General features: G+C 46.6%; 2 protein-coding genes across 2 annotated transcripts in view; both read left to right on the top strand.

Moving 5' to 3' along the window:
- Positions 1 to 21039, top strand: part of LOC308279901 (1-phosphatidylinositol 4,5-bisphosphate phosphodiesterase delta-4-like) — a gene marked incomplete at its 3' end in the record, with an annotated part of 59007 nt that overhangs the window by 14216 nt on the left and 23752 nt on the right. The window contains exons 3-7 of the mRNA XM_080720121.1: positions 3623 to 3851; positions 5249 to 5378; positions 6896 to 7133; positions 13602 to 13803; positions 17343 to 17487. Coding sequence (XP_080576247.1) covers positions 3623 to 3851; positions 5249 to 5378; positions 6896 to 7133; positions 13602 to 13803; positions 17343 to 17487 — 944 coding nt within the window. The remainder of the gene's footprint in view (positions 1 to 3622; positions 3852 to 5248; positions 5379 to 6895; positions 7134 to 13601; positions 13804 to 17342; positions 17488 to 21039) is intronic.
- LOC308309330 ((E3-independent) E2 ubiquitin-conjugating enzyme-like) lies at positions 7768 to 11124 on the top strand (the record flags this gene model as incomplete). The annotated part of the gene is made up of 1 exon (XM_080754881.1): positions 7768 to 11124. One exon carries the CDS (start codon positions 7768 to 7770, stop codon positions 11122 to 11124), a length of 3357 nt encoding a protein of 1118 aa, XP_080611007.1.

Genomic DNA, 21039 nt, shown 5'->3' with positions numbered 1-21039 from the left:
TCTACATGTAAGCACTGAATGCAACACTCACTCTACATGTAAGCACTGAACGCAACACTCACTCTACATGTAAGCACTGAATGCAACACTCACTCTACATGTAAGCACTGAATGCAACACTCACTCTACATGTAAGCACTGAATGCAACACTCACTCTACATGTAAGCACTGAATGCAACACTCACTCTACATGTAAGCACTGAATGCAACACTCACTCTACATGTAAGCACTGAATGCAACACTCACTCTACATGTAAGCACTGAACGCAACACTCACTCTACATGTAAGCACTGAATGCAACACTCACTCTACATGTAAGCACTGTAGTGTGAATGCAACACACACTCTACATGTAAGCACTGTAGTGTGAATGCAACACTCACTCTACATGTAAGCACTGTAGTGTGAATGCAACACTCACTCTACATGTAAGCACTGTGGTGTGAATGCAACACACACTCTACATGTAAGCACTGAATGCAACACTCACTCTACATGTAAGCACTGAATGCAACACTCACTCTACATGTAAGCACTGAATGCAACACTCACTCTACATGTAAGCACTGAATGCAACACTCACTCTACATGTAAGCACTGAACGCAACACTCACTCTACATGTAAGCACTGAATGCAACACTCACTCTACATGTAAGCACTGAATGCAACACTCACTCTACATGTAAGCACTGAATGCAACACACACTCTACATGTAAGCACTGAATGCAACACTCACTCTACATGTAAGCACTGAACGCAACACTCACTCTACATGTAAGCACTGAATGCAACACACACTCTACATGTAAGCACTGAATACAACACTCACTCTACATGTAAGCACTGTAGTGTGAATGCAACACTCACTCTACATGTAAGCACTGAATGCAACACACACTCTACATGTAAGCACTGAATACAACACTCACTCTACATGTAAGCACTGAATACAACACTCACTCTACATGTAAGCACTGTAGTGTGAATGCAACACTCACTCTACATGTAAGCACTGAATGCAACACTCACTCTACATGTAAGCACTGAATGCAACACTCACTCTACATGTAAGCACTGAATACAACACTCACTCTACATGTAAGCACTGAATGCAACACTCACTCTACATGTAAGCACTGAACGCAACACTCACTCTACATGTAAGCACTGAATGCAACACTCACTCTACATGTAAGCACTGAATGCAACACTCACTCTACATGTAAGCACTGAATGCAACACTCACTCTACATGTAAGCACTGTGGTGTGAATGCAACACTCACTCTACATGTAAGCACTGAATGCAACACTCACTCTACATGTAAGCACTGAATGCAACACTCACTCTACATGTAAGCACTGAATGCAACACTCACTCTACATGTAAGCACTGAATGCAACACTCACTCTACATGTAAGCACTGAATGCAACACTCACTCTACATGTAAGCACTGAATGCAACACTCACTCTACATGTAAGCACTGAACGCAACACTCACTCTACATGTAAGCACTGAATGCAACACTCACTCTACATGTAAGCACTGAACGCAACACTCACTCTACATGTAAGCACTGAATGCAACACTCACTCTACATGTAAGCACTGAATGCAACACTCACTCTACATGTAAGCACTGTAGTGTGAATGCAACACTCACTCTACATGTAAGCACTGTAGTGTGAATGCAACACTCACTCTACATGTAAGCACTGAACGCAACACTCACTCTACATGTAAGCACTGAATGCAACACTCACTCTACATGTAAGCACTGAACGCAACACTCACTCTACATGTAAGCATAGGGGTTTGAATCCTACGCCCACTCCACATCAGGCAAAGTGTCTTCTCCAGACATGCAAACGCCCTCTTTCCATGCCATACCGAAGGCAGCATTCAAGAGAATTGCCTTGTCCAAACGCTCCTGAACTTGAATGCAGCATCTTATGTTGAAAGAATCGCCCTCTCTGTGTAGAAATCCATGCCGTTACGCCACGTCTCCAACAAGTGCGACCTGATATAAATTACTACAACACCGGACACCCACATAAAACTTTTTGTAGTATGTTCTCCCAAATCTTTATATAGTAAATATTTGTGGGCTGAAAGCCTTGTTCGTGTGAATGTAGGAGTCTCAGAAGTATTGTTGGAGTGCCCGTTGGGCAGGTCTTTATGCCCATACATGGTGTTCCATGTTGGAGTGCCCGTTGGATAGGTCTTTATGCCCATACATGGTGTTCCATGTTGGAGTGCCCGTTGGATAGGTCTTTATGCCCATACATGGTGTTCCATGTTGGAGTGCCCGTTGGATAGGTCTTTATGCCCATACATGGTGTTCCATGCGAGCCCACACTGTTTCGTAGGAACAGTATTTCTAGTTTATCTAGAACAGTATATCTAGTGTCTAGTGTCTGTAAGACGACATAGTTTCTATTTTACTAGTAAGACAACATGCGAGGTTGCGCCTTGTCTTGGCCATCTGGCCAGTGATGTTTATCGGACCAGTTACCCATATATGGAGACCCCTGGTACATATGGAGATCCATGTACTGTATATGGAGATATGCTGTGAAAGCCCAAACATGCTTACTCAGTTATTCGCTGAGTGAAAGTCCTATGACGTCTATGACATCTGACATCATACGCTTTTATACCCATACATGGAGACTGTCTGTAGAACCAGCCACACAGATATGGGCTGTCTTGGCCATCTGTCTTGGCCATATATGGATTCTGTTAGTGTGATATGTGGCCCATGTGGCCTCCATATATGGGCATCCCCATTTGAAGTCCTGTTAGATATTGTGCTTAAAGGACAACTTTGTTTTTTTTACAACAAGGGTTCATATTTTAGATTGTAATTAGAGAAAAGAAAAAGTGAGTGTGAAAATGTTTCCATTAGCTTCGTTCTATTGTTTTATCGCGTTTACCGTGCTAAAATGTGGGGCATGCGTACGCATGGGGGCATGCGTACAAGTGGCTAAATATGTTTTTTTTAGACACAATAAGACAGCAGTTTCTTTATTGCTAATTACAGTAACACTTCTAGCCCCCATAAGTCACATCCAACCATGAAAGGTTGCATTGTATCTTGGGAATGGGCTTATTCTGTGTAAAATGACATATTTAGCCACTTGTACGCATGCCCCCAACCACTGAAATAAGAATCTCTAAAACAATAGAAAGAAGTAAATTAAATCAATTTAACACTCATCTTTTATATATACTTTAATTAAAATCTAAAATATGAAACCTTGTTGTAAAAAACTAAAGTTGTCCTTTAATATTGATGACATCAGGGAACTCCATCTATGGGCATAAAAGGGATTCTGTTAGTGTGACATCACAGTGAAGCCAGAGCATGATGTCAGAGCAACAAACCCATAGACCGTAAAAAAGTGTACACATCCGGACGGACGGACGGACGGACGGACGGACGTCTACTTACAAGCTGTGACGATTCTGATAGTAAACTGCGACCTACGGGTGCAGTAAATGTGCAAAAAATGAAATGTTAGTGTGTGTGTGTGTGTGTGTGTGTGTGTGTGTGTGTGTGTGTGTGTGTGTGTGTGTGTGTGTGTGTGTGTGTGTGTGCGTGCGTGCGTGTCCAGTCTCGGTCAGCGAGGTGGAGGCGGTACGCGAGGGCCACCAATCAGAGGTGCTGCTGAGCATCGCTGATGAGTTCCCGGCGTCGCGCTGCTTCACGCTGGTGTTCCGCGGCCGCCGCGGGAACCTGGACCTGGTGGCTGAGTCTCCCGAGGAGGCCCAGTCCTGGATCCAGGGCATGAGGAAGCTCATCTACAACCTGGAGAACATGGACGAGTGGGAGAAACTGGACCAGTATCCTTTTACACACACAGACGCAAGCACGCGCACCAGGGACGTGCTGGGCCCCTGATTCAGCCCGGGAAAAAGAGTTGGAGAGGCCCTCATTGCAGCGCTATAGAGAGAGAGAGATCTCTCTCTATAGCGCTGCTGCTACTGCAAAAAGATTTGCCGTTTCAGATCGTGACAAGTGACAAGCCAGTGGGCCAATTACATGAGTTATATTTCGTCGTTGTCGGGTGGAAACCCTGTATGTCCAAAACCGTTAGTTTTGTATTTATCATTTAAAAAATGAATTAAACTAGTGAAAACAGCTGATCTACAAGCACACAACGCCTCGCACCGCGAGGCGTTGTGTGCTTGTAGATCTGCTGTTTTCACTACTTTTGTGCGACGGCCTTGTATGATGAAGCAGGGCTTTGCTTTGCGAAAAGATTTGCACATTTTAAACTTGGAAATACAAGGTTTCTGCCCGACATTGACGATTTACTTTCTTGGCCGCCCAGCCCCCGAAATGGAACGAAGGCCGACATTTTATTTTTACCGGCCGTTTGGGAGTTGGCCCGCTTTTCCCAATGGCCAGCACGTCCCTGACGCACACACACACACACACACACACACACACACACACACACATACACACACACATACACACACACACCCGCGAGACTCATTGATTGATTGAAGACTTTATTGTCAGTTTGCATAGGAAAAGGTACAGTTTCATGACTGTACAGTTCACTGGTACAAGGTCAACTAAAAGGAGATCCTAGTAAGCGTTTCTGCTTATTTGCACAGGAAACCATTGAAGTATCTCATATAACATTGAAAGACAGACGGATAGAACACAGAACTATGCAGTAGATATTGTCAGAAAAAAATAATTAATACATAAATAACAGTGCAAAAAATATATACAGTAGATATATGCAAAGACGGGTCGGGGAGAGTAAGGCTGGGCTAGGTTTGTTTTTACCAGTTACGAGCGGCTGCCGCCCGTAAGTGGTTTTTCAGGGCGATTTTAAAGGATGCTGGGGATTTACACTCCTTTAAGGCCTTCGGTAAGGCGTTCCAGATTGTGGTTGTATAGCAGAAGAACGAGTTTGAGTTGAGTTTGGGTTGAACGTGATCTGTGGCGCTGCCTCTGGTGTTGCAATTGTGGACATCCTTAATGTTTTTAAAGTATTTTGACAGGTACATGTATGCGTATCTTAGTGGTGTAGTGTATCTTGTATCTCAAAGTTGAACATCATGTAAAGCACACCGGAATGAATACATATTTGGCCCCGGACCGCAACAAACAATTTTGCTTTCTTGCGTTTTTTATTTTTTTATTTATTTTTTATCCTTTTGCTGGTGGTGTGAACTGTATCAACGTGTCAATGGATCCGTCCTTAAGTGACGTATCCCAGGTGGATTGGGGACTGGTTCAAGAAGGCGGACAAGAACAACGACGGCAGGATGAACTTCAAAGAGGTGCGGGACCTGCTGAAGATGATGAACGTGGACATGAACGAGCACCACGCGCACCGCCTGTTCACCGTGAGTCCCTATAGCAGAAAATAACACCATGCTCACAGAGGCGCAATGATTGCTTCAGCGCACAAAGCACACACAAAACACATTTCATGAATTAAAAAACTAACTTTTTTTTTCTCAGTAATTTCATGAAGAAATCAAAGAAAATTTTAAGAAATGTCATGAATTTGAACACAAATGTTTCATAAGTAGTGAAACTGTGAACTGGGTGAGGCAGCTTTCTCCATCAGTGGCCCAACAACCTGGAACTTACTTCAAAAATCCTTAAAACTGTCCTCCCTGCCATCTCTTGGCAGGTTCAAAGGATTGATCCTTACCACCGTACCTTTAACACTTTGCTAGCCGAAATAGAATGATTGTTGGTAGATTAGCCGTGAAATTTCTATTATTATATTATGATCTGAACCGCATTCATTTTAAAAGACCTTCACCGCAATATCACATGGTCTTCATCCCCCATTACCATCACGCGATCCCCGTTGTATACTCACCACAGTCCCCCCCGAAATTCCTCCATTTGCATTGGCTTAGAGTGGCGGTTTCGGCCAACGCATCTTATCCCCGTGCATTTCGCGTGCGCGATCCGTTCACGTAAATGTCATCTCAAATAATCCAAGTATGACTCTACAGTAGATATGAACAGTTTCGCTAGCTTAGCCCCCTGCACTCCTGCTATGCGAGCACTAACATCTAAACAGAAAATGAACAGCTAAAGGGAAGCACTGTACTTCTAGTATAAATAAAGGTGTTGATGAAACAACGTGTAGATCTGCTGTTTTCACTATAGTTTGGGTCGCGGGGACACATCAAATTTCTCTTTTGGGTCGCAAGCTAAAAAGGTTTGTGAACCATTGGCAGGGACGTGCTGGGCCCCTGATTCAGCCCGGGAAAAAGAGTTGGAGAGGCCCTCATTGCGCGCTATAGAGAGAGATCCCTCTCTATAGCGCTGCTGCTACTCAAAGATTTGCCATTTCAGATCATGACAAGTGACAAGCCAGTGGGTCAATTACATGAGTTATATTTCGTCGTTGTTGGGTGGAAACCTTGTATGTCCAAAACCGTTTGTTTTGTATTCATCATTTAAAAATGCATCATTTAAAAATGTATTTAAACTAGTGAAAACAGCTGATCTACAAGCACACAACGCCTCGCACCGCGAGGCGTTGTGTGCTTGTAGATCTGCTGTTTTCACTACTTTTGTGCGACGGCCTTGTATGATGAAGCAGGGCTTTGCTTTGCGAAAAAATCTACACATTTGAAACTTGGAAATACAAGGTTTCTGCCCGACAGTGACGATTTACTTTGCTGGCCGCACAGCCCCCAAAATTGTACGAAGGCCGACATTTTATTTTTATTTTTTTCCTAATAGCCGCCCTGGACCGGCCAGGAATGAACCGGCCGTTCGGGAGTTGACCCGCTTTTCCCAATGGCCAGCACGTCCCTGACCACTGGCGTAGATGACAGATAATAACTTGTCTGTAACCCTTGTCCCCTCGGTTGTCCCCCCGTCCCCCCACCAGATGGCAGACAAGTCCCAGTCGGGGACGCTGGAGGACGATGAGTTTGTGCTGTTCTACAAGATGCTGACGCAGCGCGAGGACGCTCTGCGGGTCTTCCAGGACTACTCTGGAGACGGACAGAAGCTCAGCCACCGAGACCTGGAGGACTTCCTGAGCGGAGAGCAGCTGGAGGGGGGAGGGGCCGACGTCCAGCACTACGCCAAGACGCTCATCCAGCTCTACGAGCCTTCAGACACCGGTGAGACGCTATTACAAAAGGACGACTTTGGTTTTCAAGGGTTCATATTTTAGATTGTAACTAGCCCTGTAAGCCCCGGATTAATTTCTACTTGCAAAAAATTTTTGTAAAGTTTCTTATTATATTTTTGTAAGGTTTTATAGCCATAAATCATAAATCATAAATCTAATTTACATTTGGGGGACATCTTTCACAATAATTACATGTTCTGGACATTCTAATGATCACCAAAACAATTATTGTATTTTTCATTTGTCATATTGTTATTCGAATATACATTTCAAATCAAGTCAAACCAAAGCCCTGCGTTATATAGTAAATTATACTTCATACTATACTATAGTTGTGCAATAGTGGCGTGCAGAAATAGTGAAAATAGCTGTTCTACAAGCTCAGCTTGTAGATTCTTTTGTTCATTAATCGTAATAATCGAGGAAAAAGGTTTCACCCAAATATAGCCCCATACGACCCGAGACTGGCCTTCCAAGCACTGACGTCATGTCGACAACGTCGGACTTGTCCAAATATTGAGATACACGTGGCTCCAGACCAGCATCCCAGCAGTTTGATCGGACACTGGGCTGTTACTAACAATAACAGCTCCGCTTTCCGGACGACAGACGCAGCGATAAGCATGGCGGAGCCCGTAGAAGCCCATATCACGGCAGGAGCAGCAGCCCACTCCACCTCGGCGGTGGCGGCGACTCTCGCGGGATCCAAACCTCGGCCCGCGGCGCTCTCCCCGCCGGCAGGCGGTCCCTCTCAGCGGCTGCTTTTCAACAACGACCTGGTCTCTGGGCGGCACCACGGGTCCGTCCGGTTGGGCGTCGTGCGAATGGTCCACGGCGACGAAGACTATTTCTGCCTTTCGGACGACGACCTTTTTTCCGACTCGGAGCTCGACCACGGCAAGGGAGAAGGAGGAGTAGAAGGAAAGGGAGATGGTGGAGGGGGAGATGGAGGGGGAGATGGAGGGGGTGGCAACCGCGGCGACTCTCCTCCGTATCACAACTACGGCCTCAAGAGCCGACCCCTCGGTAAGGGCTTTGTGCGCGTCCAGTGGTACCCCGACAGAGCAAAACAAGACGTCGTCAAAGAGACCAAGCTGAACCTCGAGGACCGACCTGTAGGCGTTGGCGAAGTCGTGCGACGGATGAATTCCGTCGGCGTCGTGACCAACACCGACGTGGAGTACGCGGTGAAACTCATGGGCACCGACTGTGTGCTCCGCCCGGTGGGCAGCAAAGACCTCCAGCACGTGTGCGCCTTCAAGTACGGCGACTACGTGGCCTGCGACTCCTGGCTGGGCTCGGTGTACGACCTGACCAATCACGTCGTCCTCAAGATGTCCAACGGAGCCAGGTGCTCCATGAGCGTGGAGGACGCCGACGCGTCGCTGCACGACGTCTATCCCCGCGCCTCGGGCGACTCGGGGGGCGCGCTCTTCGAGGAGGTGGACTTCTACCCGGGTCAGGTCCTGGTGGGACCCGCCAAGGCCTTCTCCGCGGCGCAGTGGCTGTCGGGGGTCAAGCCCGTCCTCGGCAAGAAGTGCAAGTTGAGGGCGGTGGTGGAGGAGGTCAGGCCGGTGGAGCTGAAGGTGACGTGGATCACCAAGAGCTTCTCCCCCGGAGGTTCGGACGCCAGCGTGGAGCCTCCTCCCTCCACCCTAACGCAGGAGAGCATCGGCAGGGTGAGGCGGCTGGGGTTCTACAACCACGCCCAGAGGAGGCAGCTGGGACAGAGGGCGCTCTACGTGTTCCCCGCCAAGGGAGACGCCGCGCGCATCCCCTGCCGAGGACCCGACGGTGCTCCTGTGTTGCCCGAAGACCCAGTGGCCAAGAAGACGAAGAGGACGACGTTCAAGGAGGATTCGGGGGAAAAGACGACGGAGAACGCTGACGCACATGGTGACAAGCAGCTCCCTGCAGAGGAACTAGAGGCGGCCTTTGAATCGGCACCGATGGAGGATCCCAACGACAACAATACCGACGGTCCAGTGGAATCCACCCTTCACGATTCCCAGAATTCCGGCTCCACAGCCTCCTCTGAGAGCGGCGTTCCGGCAAGCGACCGCAAGAGGAGCAGCCCTCTGTCCATCCGTAGCCTGAAGAGGAAGCACGAGAAGAAGGGGACCAAACTGTTCCGTGAGTTCAGGCCTGGAGACAGGGTGACGGTGCATGTGGTGTCCACTAAGACATCGGCGGACGTGGCGTGGAAGGACGGTCGGGTGGAGAAGGCCGTCCGATCCAACAACCTCGTCCCCGTCCTGCGACACGACAGCCACGACTTCTTCCCGGGGAACTTTGTCGTCGACAAGCGACCTCACGCCTCCCGAGACCCGGCGGTGTACGGGGTGATCCAGTCCGGCGATCACAAAGGCAGGACCTGCTCCGTCAGGTGGCTCAAACTCAACTCCTCCAGTGACGGTTTGGAGTCAATCGGCGAGGAGGAGGAGGAGGAGGACGTGAGCGTTTACGACATCGCGGAGCACCCGGACTTACACTTCCGCACCAACGACATCGTCGTCAGAATATGGAACTCTGAGAGCGGACCGAGCGACGCCAACGAGACCTCGGTGGGTCAGGTGACCAGGGTGGACGTGAGCAGCAAAGTGGAGGTGATGTGGGTCGACGGCTCCACCTCCCTCGTCCTCCCGCAGCACCTGCAGCACCTGGACAGCGTAGAGTCTGACCTGGTGGAGTCTGACTATGACTCTGTAGAGTCAGACTCCACGGACTCAGACTCCACTGAGGAGACCTGCAGCAGCCCGTTCGCCGAGGAGTGGATAATGACAACGATGGAGGAACTGTTTTCCGGCGGACTGGCAACCTCACCTGCCCCCATTGAACCCGCGACCGCCGCCGACGTGGTGGTGCCCGCCGTGCCAGATAAAACGACAGAGGAGAAGTTCCCCGTGGACGACGTGGAACTCCGGGAGAACCTTAGGAAGACACTGGACTGTGTGGCCTCCTCAGAGGAGAGGATGGAGACCGCTGAGAGAGCCGGGGAGGATCAACCCCAGCCCGAACCCCAGACACCGATCGGTGGTCCCCGGTGGCCCGGTGAAACGCCGGTGCCGATGTGCCAGCAGAGCGGGGCGGAACCAGGAGTCAACGCCGGTGCAAAAGGCGAGGCCTTCTCTGTGCTAGAGCGGGCACCGGACACGCACACCTTTAAGAAGACCGAGTTCCAGCCTGCGGAGCCCAAGAAGTTCTTCGGCACCGTGAGGAAGGAGACGGCCATGCTGGCCGGCTCTCTGCCCGACGGCATCGTGGTGAAGACCTTCGAGGACCGCATGGACATGTTCTCGGCGCTGATCAAAGGTCCCAGCCGCACGCCCTACGAGGACGGCCTGTTCCTGTTCGACATCCAGCTGGACCAGGCCTACCCCGCCGAGCCGCCCAGGTTCCACTACCTGTCCCAGTGCAGCGGCGCCCTCAACCCCAACCTCTACGACGACGGCAAGGTCTGCGTCAGCCTGCTGGGCACCTGGACGGGCAAGGGTACCGAGAGATGGACCAGCAGGTCCAACCTCATGCAGGTTCTGGTCTCCATCCAGGGCCTGATCCTGGTCAGCGAGCCCTACTACAACGAGCCGGGCTTCGACAGCAACCGCGGCCTGCAGGAGGGCCAGGAGAACAGCCGCTGCTACAACGAGATGGCCCTGATCAAGATGGTCCAGTCCATGACCCGGCTCCTGCACTCCCCCGTGCAGGTCTTCGGCCGGGAGATCCGGGAGCACTTCTTGGCGAGCGGCTGGCGCTTCGCTCGCCGCCTCGAGGTCTGGTTGGAGCTCCACGAGTCCGCCGAGAAGCGGAGGAGTCTGGGGTCTCACCAGAGTGTCCTCCCCGAGCGCAGCGGCTACCCAGACGCCGGGTTCCCCCTCTTCCCGCTGTCCAAGGGCTTCGTGAAGAGCATCCACAGCGTGCTGTCTCGGTACCGCGACGCACTGGTCGCCGCCGGCATCTCCGAGCACATCGAGGACGAGTAAGGGGTTCCACCCAACCCCCTACCCCAGGGGTCTTCAACAGGGGGTCCTCAGAGTTACTACAGGGGGTCCTCCAAATCTTTGTGTCATAAACCTTTTTCCTCCTTGTTTATATTAACCACTTGAACCCTAGCGTCCATATTCTGAGAACTTAAGCCAAAAATAGCTGATCTACAAGCTCACAACGAGCTTGTAGATCGGCTATTGTCGGCAAAGAGGTTTGGTGTAGAGGGGAAAAAGAGCAGACTAAGTACAGAGTGAAAGGTGAAGTATTGACAGTTCAAGTGGTTAAATATCTGAAAACACAAATTGACATGAATGCAAAATACACTGATGATTGTGCTGCCAAACAATGAAACTATTATGGAATATATGAAAAGGTAGTGGGGGTCCTTGCTTCATCTCTCTCCCAACTAAGGGGTCCTTGGCCTGAAAACGTTCAAGACCTCTGCCCTACCCGGACCCACTTCATTCATCTTTCTTATCCTCCTCCTAATCTATAGGGGTTTTCCCCCCAAACTGCTCCAGAACTGTGGAATGAACAGTTGCATTGCAGTTACAACCACAGACTCACCACCAATCCTCCGCCGTAATCTTCAGACTCTCCTTATTCTATACCTCTGTTTGACCAGTTTTTAATAGGATAGTTTGTGGGTCACTTTTGATGTAGTAATGGTCTTTTTCCTTTCTTTCTTTCTTTCTTTCTTTCTTTCTTTCTTTCTTTCTTTCTTTCTTTCTTCCTTTTCTTTCTTTCTTCCTTTTCTTTTTGAGCGGTGGTAAACTGCTCCATAGAGTGGCTGTGCGTGTGTCTGTAGCCTTTTTCCTCAGTGTTTTGCCATAGCAAAATGTGTGTACGTAGCATCATGTTTGTGTAGTGATGTCATATGTCGTATGTCTGTAGCCTTTTTCCCCAGCGTTTTGCCATAGCAATACGTGTGTGTGTAGCATAGCCTGTACATCCTAGACTCAAATCCTAGTCTGAAGACGTTATGCAAGCATGACCACCGCTCACTTCACATTGGGTGTGATTTTTCTTGTTTACATTAAAATGGTCTTAAATCATGTGAGGGAGGTTGGGTACCACTGTTCTACGTCAGTGGTTCTCATCCCTCACTGGTTCAGGACCTGCACTTGGAAATGGCGAAAGCATTCGTGCTGGCAAACATTTATCAAAAGAAAAGACCTCCAGTTTTAAAGAAAAATAAATTCGATGTTTATTTTATTTTATTTTAATGTCATATTATCAATAAAATCGTAGTATTTTGACAGTTATTTGGGGGCTCGGTTACAGTATGATACCCTCACAGCCCACACAGGTGGAGGGGCAGTGTTGCCATGTCCACGTATTATACGCAACTTTTGAGCGTATTTTTATTTATTTTTAATCTAAAGTCGCTTGTAAACATTGGTGGTTGCAGGGTTTTTTGGGCTTGTTTCTAAAGTGTTGTTGCTTATTTGAGCTTGCTTCTTAATGTTGTTTAAACCAGTCATCTCTCGCAGTGTTGATTTTGTCGACTAAAGCTATGACGAAAAATGTTGTCGGCTGCGTTTTTTTCACTGACGAAAACAAAATAAAAACTAAGCTGTGATGACTATAACCAAGACTAAATATATTGACAATTTCGTCAACAAAATAAACTAAAATGTTAGGGAGGGACTAGTGGAGGAGAAAGTCATTTTATGTTTGGTTGCTCTCAGGTGTTGTGTGCTGAAAATAGCCGATCTACAAGCTCACAACGCGTCGCAGCGCGACGCAAGTGTAAAATCAGTCACTATGATGCCATCAAGGCACTGCCAAAAATACATTTTAATCGACGTAATCAACTGTAGATAAATCTTTTTAGTTTTTTTTTTATTATAATTTTTATCCCACAATTTTGCAAACCATTTTTCACCCAGTGCCAATTGCCTATGTAATCCTGGGCTCTGCTCTCCCTCTGCCGCGCCTGGGGAGACAACGGACTGACCTCATGCTTCCTTCAATGCATGAGGAGTCCAAGTTGTTTCTTTTCCCTGACAGGGGGGATTTTCCCCGGGATGGACGTAGTGTGTGGAAGGAACACGTTATTCCAACCAGTTCCTTTCCCCTCCATCAGGCGCCCCGGATAAATCTTTTTAGTTGACTAAATTATGACTAAAACTAAATGACATTTTATTCAAAAGACTATGACTAAAACCAAATTACATTTTATTCAAAAGACTATGACTAAAACTAAATGACATTTTATTCAAAAGACTATGACTAAAACTAAATGACATTCTATTCAAAAGACTATGACTAAAACTAAATGACATTCTATTCAAAAGACTATGACTAAAACTAAATGACATTTTATTCAAAAGACTATGACTAAAACAATATGACATTTTATTCAAAAGACTATGACTAAAACAATATGACATTTTATTCAAAAGACTATGACTTAAACTAAACCAAAATGTGCTGTCTAAAACAACCCTGCTCTCCCCCCCCCGTCCAGCCAAGCTCCTGAGCGCCATGACGTTCGACGGCTTCCTGATGTACCTCGGCTCGGCGGACGGCTCGGTGTTCGACCGGCGGCGGAGCGGCGTCTTCCAGGACATGACGAGGCCGCTCTGCGACTACTTCATCTCCTCCTCACACAACACCTACCTGATGGAGGACCAGCTGAGGGGGCACAGCAGTGTGGAGGGATACATCAAGTAGGTCTACTGTAGTTCCTAAACCCTAAACCCTACATCAAGTATGTCTACTGTAGTTCCTAAACCCTAAACCCTATCCCTACCTGATGGAGGACCAGCTGAGAGGGCACAGCAGTGTGGAGGGATACATCAAGTAGGTCTACTGTAGTTCCTAAACCCTAAGCCTAAACCCTATCCCTACCTGATGGAGGACCAGCTGAGGGGGCACAGCAGTGTGGAGGGGTACATCAAGTAGGTCTACTGTAGTTCCTAAACCCTAAACCCTATCCCTACCTGATGGAGGACCAGCTGAGGGGGCACAGCAGTGTGGAGGGGTACATCAAGTAGGTCTACTGTAGTTCCTAAACCCTAAACCCTATCCCTACCTGATGGAGGACCAGCTGAGGGGGCACAGCAGTGTGGAGGGGTACATCAAGTAGGTTACAGTTTACACTTTAGGCCAGGGTTCCCCAATAGGCGGCCCGCGGGCCATTTCACTATAATAAACAAGATAACATGTCAGAACATCAACGACAATATAACAAATGCTTATGAATATCAATCTAAAAAACAATATAATCAGTAAAGAAAAGAAAAAAAGGATTCTAAAAAAAAAATAAAAAAAATGCTAACTAGCTTCATGTATGGTCATTGAGTGTTTCAGTAGTGCTATGGGTTTAGGTGGAGTCTGAAAAGGTGAGTCGTCAGTCCACGGCGAAAGCTAGCGAGTGAGTCCGTTGTTCTAAGTGCGACAGGAAGTTTATTCCACAGTTTGGGGGAATAAACTGGATCGTTGTCCTGGGGTTTTTAGCGAGGGTTCTGTCAGCATCCCTGTGTTGGCTGATCTAAGTGAACGGGTGGGGGTGTAGGGGTTGATCAGGTTTTGGAGGTATGGAGGAGCCATACCTTTGGCTGCTTTTAAGGTCAGCATCAGTGTTTTGTATTCAGTGCGGGCCGCAACCGGGAGCCAGTGGGGGAGCGGAGAAGGGGGGAGACATGTGAGAACTTAGGCTGGTTGAAGACGTGCTGCGGCATTTTGGATCAGTTGGAGAGGTTTAAGTGCAGTCTACTGTAGTTCCTAAAGGGGGTCCTTTGCCTGAAAACATTGAAGAGCCCTGGCTTAAAGTAAAGTGAAAGTTCTATAGTCCGATGGTAATCGTTGCTATTGCGTGTTTGTTCAGTAACGTTGGTCTCCCTCTCTCTCTAATCAGGAGAGAGCAAAGCCATCATCAGCTTCCATTTTATAGTGTTCTAGTTCCAATATTTTGACAGCTTGTCATCACTTCCAACCAGGGACGTGCAGAGAATGTTAGAGAGGCAGGGGCTGAAATCTCTAAACGGGCGTTTTGGTGAAGATTTCGAAAATAGCCGACCTCCAAGCTCGCAACGCGTCGCGCTGTGATGCGTTTTGAGCTTGGACGTTGGCTATTTCCGGTGCTTGATTCCACACTAAACTAAGCATAATCAAGTCAATTCTGGAGATGTGGCGTAACGGCATGGATTTCTGCACAGAGAGGGCAATTCTTTCAAGATGCTGCATTCAAGTTCAGCAGAGTTTGGACAAGGCAATTCTGTTGAATGCTGCCTTCAGGTATGGCATGGAAAGAGGGGGCATTTGCATTTCTTTCACCATGTAGTAAAAACTACATTCATGGTCTGGAGAAGGCACTTTTGACAGACGGATAAAAGGGCAGGGGTTCAAGCCCCCTTTGATGTCTATGTGTGCATATGCATGCCTCCAACAATCATTACCATCAGAAATATGGAGGTATTTAATAGTTACTTTAACAAAAACAATATCACTTTACTGCTGCCACCCTTTAACGTAATGAAGAGTAAATCCTGTGTTAATCCCATAAGACCTGTCCAGAAGTGAGTGAACACCATGTGCAGGGCTGGAAAGTAATTAAGTACATTTACTTTGGTACAGTACTTAAAGGGGCACTCCACCACTTTTCAACCTATGTTCATATAATTGGTCCTCACTCAAAAATAGCTTCTTCTTTTTTTCCTCAGAGGAGGGCTGTGGGCAGGTCAGAAACCCATCGTCTTGTGACATCATCGATTGCCAATCCAGTTTTATAGAAACTGCAGGCTTTCTATTCCTGAAAAGTTGCAATTTTAAAGTGGAAGCCATTGTTCTCGCGATAATAAAAATCTAAATATATATTTTTTTCAAAAATATTGATTAATTTCTTTTGGGGAAAATGATGATGTCACAAGACGATGGATTCTGAACTTCCCACAGCTCTCCTAGGAGACTTGGACTGAGTAGAAAAAATTGTGATATTTTATCATGAACATTAGTGAGGACCTATTATATGAAGACAGGTTGAAAAGTGGTGAACTACTCCTTTAAGTACAGACAGTTGTGAGGTACTCTCCTTTACTGGAGTATTTCCAATTATCAGTACTTTTACTTCTACTCCACTACATCTCAGAGGCAAATATTGTACTTTTACTCAAAAAAATATTTGGAAACTATACTAGTTACCTTGTCAATTTTGATTGTTATTACAGAAATGATAAGTAGCCTGCGAGGTTGGTTCAGGCAGATATACTCAAGAGGTTTCACACTGTGATATGTGGACGCATGCGGATGCTTATTACTACACGATTACGCAAGACCCATACTGTACGCCACACACCGACGTGGCAGTCCGCTGATCAATATACCGGGCTATTTAACCCTTAAGTTCGGTTCGAATTCACTTCACCTTAATTCGGTTTGTGGGTCATTTTGACCCGGGAGATATTTGGTTTAAAAAACAATACTAATATAAATTGTAACTTAAAAAAAATCCTCATCATACATTGACTTTGTCTCAATTCCAAGCAATTCATATGATCCATATGGTAAATGTTTTTGCATTTGTGCTTTGCTATATCACATTAAACATTGAAAGAGCTATGGGCGTTTTGACTGTTTTTACAGAAAATCGTTTCTGGACAGGACAGCACTTTCTCTTGCCAGATGCTTCATCTCTAAGTGCACTGTTTATTTGACCATATACATCTATGGATTGTTTGGAATTGAGACAAAGTCAAATTAGGATGATGATGTGTTAAGGAAAATTTCATATTAGTATTGTTTTTTAAACCAAATATTTGCAAGTCTTTGAATATATCTATTTAAAAGCGAACATTTGTAACTCAAATATTTGCTTCTGGGGGGTCCCTGGAACAACATATTTTGAATGGGGGTCCTAATTTTGGGGGTCCTTGACATGAAAAAGTTTGAGAACCACTGATTTAGAGGAAGGATTTAGAAGTCGGATCAAAGATCGGGTCAAAGATATTCAAAGACTTGCACTCATTTTCACGATTTTTCAAAAATAGCAGATCTACAAGCTCGCAGCGCGGCACTCGGTGCCGCGCTGTGAGCTTGTATATCTGCTATTTTTCTAAAGTTAAAGCATAAAATAATGGTTAAAGTGGTTAAAATATAACACGACTCGGGCGCATTCCATGGTATTTGAGAGTTAAGTAAAACATTTGAGTACTTGTCTCCACCACTGACGTTTGTGTCCGTCCGTCCGTCCCGTTGTGGCGTCCCACAGGGCCCTGAAGCGAGGCTGCCGCTGTGTGGAGGTGGACTGCTGGGACGGGCCCAACGGAGAGCCCATCGTTTACCACGGACACACCTTCACCTCCAAGATCCTCTTCAAGGATGTGGTCACCGCCCTGGGGAACTACGCCTTCAAGGTACCGTAGTGATTGATTGATTGATTGATTGATTGATTGATTGATTGATCGATTGATTGATTGATTGATTTATTATCAGGGATGTGCTGGGCCCCTGATTCAGCCCAGGAAAAAGAGTTGGAGAGGCCCTCATTGCAGCGCTATAGAGAGAGATCTCTCTCTATAGCGCTGCTGCTACTCAAAGATTTGCCATTTCAGATCATGACAAGTGACAAGCCAGTGGGCCAATTACTGTACATGAGTTATATTTCGTCATTGTCGGGTGGAAACCTTGTATGTCCAAAACCGTTTGTTTTGTATTTATCATTTTAAAAACGATTTAAACTAGTGAAAACAGCCGATCTACAAGCACACGCTTGTAGATCGGCTGTTTTCACTACTTTTGTGCGACGGCCTTGTATGATGAAGCAGGGCTTTGCTTTGCGAAAAAAATTACAAATTTGAAACTTGGAAATACAAGGTTTCTGCCCAACAGTGACGATTTACTTTGTTGGCCGCCCAGCCCCCAAAATGGAACGAAGGCCGACATTTTATTTTGATTTTTTTCCTAATGGCCAGCCTGGACCGGCCGGGAATTAACCGGCCGTTCGGGAGTTGTCCCGCTTTTCCCAATAACTAAATATTTTAGTGCAAAATGACGAAAACTCCAGGCGAACGGACAGCAAATATTAATTGCCGAATGGCCGGGCGGGCTAACAGAGTGGTTACCCGCTTTGACATCCATCTGAAAGCGTGGCCCCGCTGAGTGCCCTCACCATGGATCCTTCCCAGAGCTCCGTGCCAAACGGAGCGTCTGCCAGCTCCAACGGGCATGTCAGGGCTCACCGCCGTGTTCGCACGACGTGTCTGTGGCCTCACGAAACCCCCTTCGTCCTGTCTGTCTGTCTGTCTGTCTGTCTGTCTGTCTGTCTGTCAGTCAGTCAGTCAGTCAGGCTGGCTGGCTGGCTGGCTGGCGTGGAACTAGCCGTGACATCTTCGTACCCGGACATTCTGTGGGAAGGCCTACATGGTGTGAGAAAACAGAGTCAGTAGGAGTCAGTAGGAGTCTGTAGGAGTCGGTAGGAGTCCTTTAATCGCATCTGTAAAAACGTGCCGCGTTGTTACTTTTACTCAAGTACAAAGAGCCAGGAGCGGAGCATACTTCTTCCACGGCCGAGTGGAACCCAGGGATGCGGAGCATTGGGGACGGTGTTGGCTTTCCCCTGCTCCTCAGGCTGTGATCGTAGCTGCTCTAGTGTTGGTTTCCCCTGCTCCTCGGGCTGTGATGGTAGCAGCTCCAGTGTTGGGTTACCCTGCGCTGCCTCCCCTTCACCAACAGCCTGTCCTCCCATGTGTGTCAGGACAGGGGCATGCACAGCATGTTAGTGAGGCAGGGGCTGACATTTCTAAAAGGGCCTTTTGGTGAAAATATTGAAAATAGCAATAGCTTGGAGGTCGGCTATTTTCGGTACTTGATACCACACTAAACTAAGCATAAAAAAGGCAATACATGGAGATGTGGTGTAACGGCATGGATTTCTACACAGAGAGGGCAATTATTTCAACTAAGACGCTGCATTCAAGTTCAGGAGAGTTTGGACAAGGCAATGAATTCTCTTGAATGCTGCCTTCAGGTATGGCATGGAAAGAGGGCATTTGCATTTCTTTCGCTATAGTGTGTGCCAGCGGCTACGTCATTGTAGTCCTAAGCGGCCATTTCTTGGGTCAAAACACAGGTGTTTCAATTGTTTGATTGCATAGAACTAATGCTATAGTCTAATCAGAACACCTGTGTAAGGCTGTGTTTACCCAAGAAATGGCCGCTCTTAGAACTACATTTGGCACACCCTATAGAGACACGGGCTCCTACAAATTCACGCCCACAATTGAGACAGCGGCCCCACTTCGGGTAAGGGAGAACGGTGTACTGCAAGCCAGCCCATAGAAAGTCATTGCAATTCAACTGTGGTTAGCCTAAAACTCACTTAGCGCCGAGCGACTTTCGGGGCGACTAACTAATGATGGCGTTTAGTGCCGAGCGACTCGGAGCGACTTTTATATAAAAGCATTGTTTAAGCTTTTAATTTGGGTTGATAGACGGAGCGGAACGGTTAGCTTACCTTCGACTAGCATACAGATGAAAACCGTGAAAAAAAAGGATACGATTATGACGTCACCTTTAAGCCATAGCTTCCTGTTTACGTAGGCCTCTGTTAGCCGCTAGGCTCAATGCAAACCATCCGACCCTCACGTAGCTTCACTAGGTCGGATTTTGATTCGGAAACTTTCTGTGTGGCATCTATATACGTTCCGATGCCCATACCAATGGTGGTTTGAGACGATCAAGCACGAATTGAGCAGTATTGAGCTCAAATGGCGGCCCGCGGCCTGTCCATTGAATATCAATGGAGAGCATGTCATTGTACCATCCTGTTATGTCCTGAACCTCGTTTTTTATTCTGACTTAACATGGGACCATGGAAAGTCTATGGGCTATGGCTCACTCTAGTGGTCATCTTGTGGCATTCACAGGCACGTGTACCTGGTTATGTAATGTGATTTTGGGGATTCAATATAGCTATTTCCTGGCGTTATAAGCGCAGATTCATATTGAAATCTGGCTCGCTCGGCGCTAAGTGAGTTAAAATAATCCTACACAAACTGAAGACAATATTGATTTAAATAAAAATATGTTTCCAGATGTATGGACCGGCTTTGTCAACATATCTTCTTGTTTTCTAAATACATCAAGTGTGTCACATTTAATTTGTCACTTGAATGGGTTACCCATAATGTTAACAGAAAAGAGGGGATACGGTAGAGAGTGACATCACTGTCTTTACTGCTGTGAGTTTATGAGCGCCGACTTTGAAGATCCCGACTTTTTCAACTACAACTACTTCGACTCCTTTTGGAAGCGAGATGCGATAATTTTCTAAACATAAATAGCCTAATTATACACCAGAGACAAGCTTATCTGGGTATGGAAAAATACGTCCACGATATGTGTACCATGCGACCACTTAAACTTAAAGGGGAAGACCACCCATTTTCAATATTTAACTATGTCATTAATATACCTTAGAGGAGTTGTGTGGAAATAAAAAAAAGTTCCCCCTCTTCTGTGTTGCCTAGAACTGGAGGATTGATTTTGGGGTTTGTATTGTAAAGTACAATGTGTGATGTCATCAAGTTGTAATTTGCAATACAAACCCCAAAATCAATCCTCCAGTTCTAGGCAACACAGAAGAGGGGGAACTTTTTTATTTATTTCCACACAACTCCTCTAAGGTATATTAATTACATAGTTCAATACTGAAAATGGGTGGTCTTCCCCTTTAAGATTTCCAATGCTAGCACTTTTGACTAACTGATGAAGTATATTCAAGTATATTGTTGTTAGTGTATCAATATGACAGATATGCCACTTTAAAAAGGCCAAATTAAACTCATGGGACACTTTATTATTAGAACACAAAAGAAATCACTACGGCCTCAGTAGTCAACCACTGAAATTATGTTATTTCACGATGCCTCTCATTGGGATTGCATTGGCAGCTGCAGTGCACCGTT

The sequence above is a fragment of the Nannobrachium achirus genome (assembly GCF_963921795.1).
Source record: "Nannobrachium achirus genome assembly, chromosome: 24".
In the NCBI taxonomy this organism is placed as follows: Eukaryota; Metazoa; Chordata; class Actinopteri; order Myctophiformes; family Myctophidae; genus Nannobrachium; species Nannobrachium achirus.
This window is presented reverse-complemented; position numbering and strand designations above follow the sequence as displayed.